Source organism: Lissotriton helveticus, chromosome 7 (assembly GCF_964261635.1).
Source record: "Lissotriton helveticus chromosome 7, aLisHel1.1, whole genome shotgun sequence".
Taxonomy (NCBI): Eukaryota; Metazoa; Chordata; class Amphibia; order Caudata; family Salamandridae; genus Lissotriton; species Lissotriton helveticus.
The window spans coordinates 1875469622-1875478581 of NC_136068.1; the positions used below are offsets into that span (position 1 = coordinate 1875469622).

Below are 8960 nucleotides of genomic sequence, written 5' to 3' on the forward strand. Positions count from 1 at the left end.
TTGGGTATCAGATTTTGGATACAACTGAGTCCAGTAGCTTTTTAGGAAGCCTTCTATGTCCCTGAGGCTCAGATCAGGAAGCCATCAGACTAGCTCTTGGGGCCACTCCAGGTTCTTGGGTTCAAAATGAAGAGGGCAGCAAGCACCAGGTCAGCAGAGCAGGACAATAGCTTCTTCAGAGTAGCAGTCAAGGTGAGTGACAATCATTTCAGAAGCACAGCAGTTCTTCATTGCAGAGAATCCACAGGTCCAGAAGTACACTGAAGACTGGGTCTTGTAGGTTCTATTTTTATACCCTGGTGTCGTTCTCCGTTAACCCGTTGGCTGTATCGAGTGTTCAGCTCCAGTGCTGAATGTTCAAAAAACGGGTGGGGCAGCGTCGGCCAACGGACGTGCGTAGCACTACCAAGGTAGTGCTCGCGATGACCGTTGGCCGACGGCAGCACCCAACGGGTTAAAGGTCGAAAAACTTCTGGAAAGATTCTTTGATGTACATGGAATTTCCTGACTTCCCTGGTTTTAAGCTGGGTGCAGTGAAAGTACTGGGTCTTTCGGCCCTTTGTGTAAAGTGAAGACAGAGCACAGGTCTGAGAAATAGCCCTTTTTGAAGGGTTACCTGAAACATTTTGCCTTCCCCCTCCTATTTCTTCTGACCTTCTTCTTGTTGGCTTTAGGACTCTGGACACTTTACCACTGCTGACCAGTGTTAACGTGCATAAGCTCTCTCCTCTAAACATTGCATATTTGGTTTACACCTGTTTGGCATATTTTATTTCCGTGCACGTCCCTTGTAAAATGGTACACAATATACCCAATATACCCAAGAGCTGTAAATGAAATCCTACTAGGGGGCCTGCAGCACTAACTGTGCCACCCACATAAGTAGCCCCTTAACCATGTCTAAGGCCTGCCACTGCAGTGCCTGTGTGCGCAATATACTGCCACATTTTATCACACATAGGTCGTCCCTACAGTAGGCCTTATGTAACCCTATGGGTAGGGTACTGTGCATGTAAAGGATAGGATATGTAGTGGTGGTTCCTGCTTGTACAGGGTGCATATTCTGACCACCGCAAACCCTATTTCTAACAACAGGCTATTAAGCTGTAAGTGGGGCTGTGTTTATCTCCACCCCCCACCCATCGTGCCAAGAGGTCACCCTTTCAGAAAAACGTAATCCAGCTATTGTGTGACGGTCTCTGAGGAATTCAAAAAGTCTGTCACCTACACAGATTCACCCAAAAAAGGCTGCAGAAACAAAGGGCTACGGGCAGTAAAATGCTAACGTTCTAAAATTGCTGCAGCAATAAACATTCAGTCTAGCCTAAATTGCCAAGCCAAGAATTTCCTAGACTTTAAACAAGCATCCTGCGACCGGTTTTGGGGTAACACACATCATCAGCCAGGCTAGCTTGAATACAGTGGCAAAGTAAGCAAGGGACCCATGTATTGGCATACCCTGGTGATGGATGGAGCACTACAAAATTTCAGACACTCAACACCAGTCACAGATCTGGGTTGAAACCATCATCCTTGTGTAGCTCACTTCACTCACTCCGCCAATCAAGTTCAGACCCAGCCATATGCAAACCAGTCTTGACCCTGTTCCTGGCTAATGAGGGCTGATATACCTGGCATTGCAATTCAGGCTGGACTTTTCCCATGAGGAACACGATAACCACTCATTTGCATATGCATATATGCATATGGCAAGGTCCAAACTGGAGTGGTGTAGTGAGCAAAAGAACAGATTCCACCCAGATCTGTGACTGGAGGGGAGCGTCTGAAAAGTTTCAGCACTCTCCTTGACATTTTCAAAATTGTAATGAAAAAGCAGTTTAAAGAGGGTGTATCATTACAATTTTATATGTTCCATACATGAACAATGTACCTGCTCCAATTAGGAATTATATCTTATTAAATGTAATAAGAAATGCCCAATGTAATCCTCTGGGATGGTTTGGCCTCACAGTAGTGAAAAATTAATTTGGGAGTGTTTCACTACCAGGACATGTGAAACTTACATGTATATGGCCAATCTTTTAATACCACAGCAACCTGCCTATGGTCTACTTAGGGCCTTCATTGGGAGTGACTTATATGTAATAAAAGTAGGAGTTTAAAGCTTGGCATGTGGATTAAAATCCCAAGTCGACGTGGATTCAGGCTGCAATGTCAGTCCTGGGACATAATTTAATCTGCTACTTAAGTGGATGTCACAATGAGTGCTGCAGACCAACTGGTAGCATTCAATGTACAGATCTGGGGCATATGGTATATGTCTCTAGAAGGGAAATATAAGAACATTAAATATCCCAATTAGGAAAATGCCAATCGAAACATGTTTATGGGAATGACCACAATCACTTTAGCACCTTGGATAACAGTGGTAAAGTGCACAGTGTCCTAAGACCAACAAAAACAAACTCAGCAAATGAAGGTAAGAAGGCGAACGTTTGGGGGAACACCAGCCTAAGGCTGACAGATCTAATACTCATGAAGACTGGTCAATCCAATACTCAATTAAAGAATATTATGTCTATTTGATTGCACATGGGACATCTACCCTTTCTGGTAGGATCTCATGTTTGTGTAATTGCTGGTGTAATGCATGTTCTGTGTATTATGTTGAAATATGCTATTTGAGGTCTGGCATTTTTGGATACTCCTTTCAGTAATTGTAATGTTTTCTCCCATTGTCTGTTTGTAAACTCTTTCTCACAATCTGATTCCCATGTATGCTTTACCTACACTGCTTTCATGCATTCATATCTTTTTATATATAACATTTTAAGATGTGTTAAATTCAAATGGAGGAATAAATGCAGTGAACATTAGTTCTTTGTTCAATCATTATTACTAACATTCTGTGATTCTTATTTCATATGAGTAAGTCAATGTCAAAGTAGACAAAAATTGTTTATTATTTGGCATAACACATCAAATAGCAGTTTTTAATATATACGAAACTAATAATATTACATGAAATATGTATCTTCTTTATTTAATTGAATTTATTGTGAGACAAACACTAATAATTGAATGCTTACAAACAATCATCATAATATGAATATGTTTTTATTTTTTAGAGTGCTTTCATATGCATTACTTACTCCATCCATTAGCCAAATGAAAGCAGAAAATTTGAGCTCGAAAGAAGTGTTCATGATAGTTGGATTTTCTGATCTTCCACGGCTACAGGTTCCCCTTTTTGTTTTATTTTCCTTAATCTATGCACTAACCCTGGCAGGAAATCTGCTTATTATGGCAATAATTTACTCTAGTCCAAATATGCACAGCCCGATGTACTTCTTCCTTGTCAATTTGTCCTTTATTGACATTAGTTATACCACTGTAATTTTTCCGCCAATGCTGATCAACTTTTTTCTTGCTGGTACATATATTTCTCTTACTGAATGCCTTTTGCAGGCTTATTTTTTTATGTTTGTGTTGTCTACAGAAGTTGTTCTCCTCACAGTAATGGCTTATGACCGGTACATGGCCATTTGCAACCCTTTACATTATATGGTCAATATGAAGAAGACGGTGTGCATCCGGCTTGTTGCTGGATGTTGGGCCATTGGTTTTCTTGATGCCCTTCCACATACTGTACTGATCTCTGGGCTTTCCTTTTGCGGGTCCCACACAATCAATCACTTTTTTTGTGATGTGGCTGCACTTATGAAGATTTCATGCAGCAACACTGACAACATTGAGATTCTTACATATATTTTGGGTGCAATTGTGACAATGACATCTTTCATTTTGATCATCATCTCATATGTTAATATAGCCTCCTCCATTCTACAGATTCGGTCTAAAGGTGGCCGGCACAAGGCCGTCTCCACGTGTGCCTCCCACCTCACTGTGGTTATTCTGTTCTACGCATCCTTGAGTTCTACTTATATGCGACCAACTACAACATATTCAATGAAGGAAAACAAGATACTCTCTTTATCATACGTGGCTGTGACTCCCCTCTGTAATCCCATTATATACACTCTGAAGAATACAGAGTTTAAACATGCATTGTGGAGAACTAGGAAGACCATGTAGAATATGGTGTCTATAAGCAGCAGATCATTTGATATCTAACAAAACCAGATCAGCTTTGAAATGGAAGATCTTTTTTGGAATGTCTGCCAAAAAAAGGAGAACAATTAAACCTACTTGTAGTATGAGCTATGGATTTCTAAAAAAAACTATTTTGCTTTAAATTCAAACTTTTATTAAACAAACAGTTTTGCCATCCATTTTTATGGATACATGATGTAATGAATGTGATTGTAAATATTCATGGAACAGCTCAAAATATGAGTCTGCTGCACCTTGATATCGAAGTAGCAAAGTTATAAGATACATAATAGGGGAAATAGGAAACGTTTTTTCACCCGAAAAAATAATTTTACCAAGTGTTTAAATGAGGCTTGTGTGTCTGTCTCTCTTTATTATTGCTTTATTCTTTTGTATCACATTATTCTTGCTGGCCTCTCTAGCAGATACTGTCATTAAGCTTAATTACATGCCGATGTTGTAAGGCTGAGCCTACCTATTAGGCTTCAATCATTTTAACTCTCTTGCATTGGCTCTTGCCATCATATTATTACGTAATGTCTTACAGAGCATTATAATTCTATAACCATCAGTAGAAACAAAGATGAGGGCATGCAAGCTCGAAAGTCAATTATCTCAATGCTAATGCTCAATATAATGTATAAAAGAATTACATAAACTGAGTGCTCTTGACTAAACAACCCCTTTGCTAAGCAATGTATTTTGGGGCATTGTTGTATGATATAAAATACAAATTCTGAGAAGTACTGAGCAGCAATATGAGAAGCGTGGCTCAATGGTTAAAGCGGCAGACCCTGATGCAGAGGTCTGGCCTGGGACCAGGGTTCAATTCCCGCCTCAGCGGCTCTTGGACTCAATTTCTCCAGACCTGATAATTCTCGCCTCGGTGCCTAGTCTAATCATGGGTCCCACTCTGGGCAATAGCTTGCTTAATCTCCACAACGGCCCCAGCAGCGCTTGGATGCCGGGCTTCACGTTGGGGGTTTCACAGGAAAGCCAGGATGGGTTCCACAGTGGTATGAATACAGCGCTACAAGACCTCTGGGTAGAAGTGCGCTATATGAATACAAACACATTTACAATATAAGACACAAAGGCTGATACATTAGTGAAACATGGAATGCAACAAAAACTGGAGGGTATTTTTGCAGTTTAATATAGGGCAAACTCGACCCGAATGTATTGATTATTATTTGCAGAAAAAAACAATTAATTATTCATTAATTATGCAAATGACACTGCGTTAATTTAAATTTCACTTGAGTCTTATTGTCACCCAATTTCACATCATAGTTTTTAGGATCAAAGGGTTTGCCTTATCCAGTTAATACTGATACATTGTGCTCCTAAATTTCAGACTATAAAATCTGTCTGAAAATCCAGGCCATATATATCTGTCTACTTTTCACTCCCTTCACTTTTCCATCCTGTCTGTTCCAAGTTGGTTCCTAGAAATACGTTCTAGTAGCGGTCGGCAGTAGGTGTTTCTGTAGGGCGGTGACGTGGGCAGGGGGAGGGGCAGGGTGGTGAGTAGTAATGTATGGATTATGGAGTTTTACAGGTAAGTAAACATTTAAATAAATGAAACAAATTTCGTTGCGCGCACTGCATTACAGTTGGCATGTCTTGCTGCTCGCTCTGATGTGTAGCACTGGGTACTTGTTCCTCATTGGTAAAAACCAGTGTGAACGGCATCACGCAGCGCACAAGGGGGCACTGTTTATGTGATGCTGCTTAAGTAGACTTTCTACATGAGTGGCAGCTTTCTCAACCGAGTAAACTCAACAGAGTAAACTCTACAACAGCTCACTTTGAGAAAGCTCACTGGGAGGTGTTCTAGTGCTTGGAAATATCACTAGATTCTCTTTTGCACTCTCCACCCAATGTTTGTGAGCTGCGTGAGAGGAAAAATCCTGCTACGGGTGGTTGGCAGACTGGGCAAAACTCCATGAACTGAAATGGCAGAGCAACATTTTTCACCCACCCCTTCTTTTAACTTAAATGAAAAAGCTCAATTACCCCAGAAAAGTGTAATAAATTGAATTATTAATTGGTGTGGATGGCAGGCCACTATGAGAAAGTGCCTCTTTATTCATGCTCACCTCCATTTCTTTTTGGACTGAAGCTGTTGGTGTTTCACTCTTGGGAGAGGATGCTGCCTAACGGCTAGGGCTGTGGACCTAAAAGCTGGGGAACCAGGTTTGAGTTTCGGCAGGGCCTCTCAACATCCTGAGATTCTGAGCCAATAACTTAATCTCCCCAAGCCTAACAAAAATTGAATGTGTCCGTCTGTAAGCCAACTGAAGCTCATGTAAAGTGCTCTGCCACCTTTGTGTTTAGTTTGCGCTATATAAAACTCTCCTCCCCAAAGGAAAAAAACTCTGCTTAGTTGGACACTGCTAAGCCAGCTCCTAAACCACATCATTTTTGGCTAATTCTAAATTGGCATATTTAAGTTCCCTACAATATGAATGCTTATGGTGTCCAAAACAAACATGACTCCTGACCTGCCACTGGAGCCTTACAACTGTAGTTTTAAACCCACAATCAAAACCAACCCGTTTTGATAGTAGAAAACCTTCCATTTAGATATGAATACGTCAACACTCTATAGATCTTGCAACTCACAAGGCAGAGTATATGGTGTTTAAAAGTACAACAGGTAGAAATGAAAAATTAAGATTACTGTATAGTGATTAACAACCCAAAGCTATTTTCACCCTAGCAAGGCTGGCTGACCAGCGAAACTCTGGGAAGTGAGATTAATTAGCATTGACTCTCCAAAGCAGTCCAGTAAGCCCCGATGAGGCATGAAAACTGCTTCCGGAACTAAGACAATGGCTTGGGTGTGGGGACGTGCTTTCTCTGGCCAGGGCAAGACGACCAAAATTCTCCTAAACACAGACTTATGCTTCTGCAAGTACTTATGTACCTTGTATCAATCTAGCCTACCTAAGCAAGTTATCTGTCGCTACCATGTCTCCTCAGCTCACTCTTGTCTTGTCGGGCACCTTGTTGCTCTTCCTTTTTCTTTTTTCGTTCTCAATGATGCTATTTTTATCTTTGACTTACTTACCTTTATTATATTACCTGCTCTCTCATAGATTGCCCTATGGCTTCATGTACTCTTCCTTGACTTATTTTATTATTTTCCCCATGTACTGTAAAGCGCTCTGATACCCGCAAGGGTCTTGTCCGCGCTCTATAACACTCTGAAAATAAATAAATACATAAATAAATTAACTAGGAACCACATTTACTTCTAAGTGACCTTCACTGTCACAAGCTAATGTTATGTGCATCTGGGATGGTCCTAGAATTTGTTTATCCAGTCAGACAGGCATCACACCCTCTGGTGGTGACAGCTGTCCCCAGAACTAGATTGAAGTGTCTAAGAAGGTGGGCACTTCTCATCACACTAGCCACAGATGTGAGTGGGCACATATGCTTTGAACAAGGGGATAAAAGGGTTAACCATTGTGGATTTTGGAAGTAAGGGGCACTTTGAGATCTTTGCAGTAGGGCAAACAGGACTCGCTTCAAACGTGGGTAGGGCTACACTTGGGAATTTTTACCCAAGTATTTATGGGGGGACCTGGATTTAAAGACACCCCCTCAGTAGTGCTAGGCACAAATGTAACATCCCCAGAAACTCTCTTTAGAACACTTTAAGGTCCAGTGGAAGAACAGAAGAAGATTGGATCTGTTCTCTATGACAAAATGCCTGATAGGTTGCTGTAAGTCTGGGATGTGGACCACAAGTAACGGTCATGTACAAGGGCCGGTGTTCAATGCGTGGCAATCTGGTCACTAGATACGTGGAAGTAAAATGAGGCAGATTATGTTCTCGTTTGAGGCGTTCTACGTGTAAAGCCCAGAATAGGGCGGCGTGGTGGAGAGATCTCCAAGAAACTGCGAGGCAGATGAGCTGGGGGTGCAGGAACTCCATGCCTCATCTTAGCAACCCTCTACTTCCGCGTATCTAGTGACCAGACTGCCACACATTGAACACCGGCCCTTGTACATCACCTTTACTTATGGTCCGCATCCCGGACCTACAGCAACCTCTCAGGCATTTTGATTTGCTTGTCCTGATGATGATCCCATAACCATCGTTGGGGATCAAAACGTCGTTGAGAACTACATCTTGACTCCAAACCATTACTCATGATTTATGTGGAGCATAAGATATTTTCTCAACTGTGACTATTGTAACTTGTGAATCACCAAAAGGCACTTCTACAGCTATTTGCCTGAGGTCTGTAAATCGTCCTTTTTCCAGTACCTCGTCACTTCCTGCACACTGCTTGATGCTATATGCTTGTTCTTGTTTATTTATTGTGTAAATAAATATATTTCTTTCCATTTTGATGTTACCATACCCAGCTCTGATTGCAGATCTGTAGTTATGACTTTATAGTCACCTAGATAGGGACCGCTGTCTCTAATATCAAACTGCTACCCTTGGCCCATTCTGACTTACAGGGTTCCATTGTTCTTTTTTTACATACGTTGTTTAATTTTTAGGCAATACAACAAAATATGCAGCATATCACATTTTGTGTTCAAACCAAGGTACATTTGTACATTCAGAAGTGTGTGAATGTTGTTGACATGCAATGCTACATGTAAAAAAAGGGCAAGACAAGTTACCTACATAAACATTATGACACATTCACAACATATATGTGTAGCAAGATACTAATGAGTAGTACTTTACCTGTCTCCAAACCACCATCGCCTCACTCTGTTAGGACTCAGCCGTCAGGACACCTCCAGATCAACAGGAACATCTAAATTGTCTTGGCACTAGCCAGCAGGCCTGACGGAGGAGTACTATTAGCCTGCAGAAAAGAATACCACAGGACACTTCCAATTGCTGCAAC

The 8960-nt window shown here is 41.2% G+C and overlaps 1 protein-coding gene across 1 annotated transcript; it reads left to right on the forward strand.

The window, feature by feature from the left end:
- The first annotated feature begins 3129 nt into the window (after nt 1-3129).
- On the forward strand, nt 3130-4056 carry LOC144767814 (olfactory receptor 5V1-like). The gene has a single exon (XM_078651192.1). It carries the CDS (start codon nt 3130-3132, stop codon nt 4054-4056), a length of 927 nt encoding a protein of 308 aa, XP_078507318.1.
- Nucleotides 4057-8960: the final 4904 nt, after the last annotated feature.

Excerpts from the sequence above, each read along its gene's own strand:
- LOC144767814 (XM_078651192.1), top strand. The coding sequence starts at position 3,130 with ATGAAAGCAGAAAATTTGAGCTCGAAAGAAGTGTTCATGATAGTTGGA.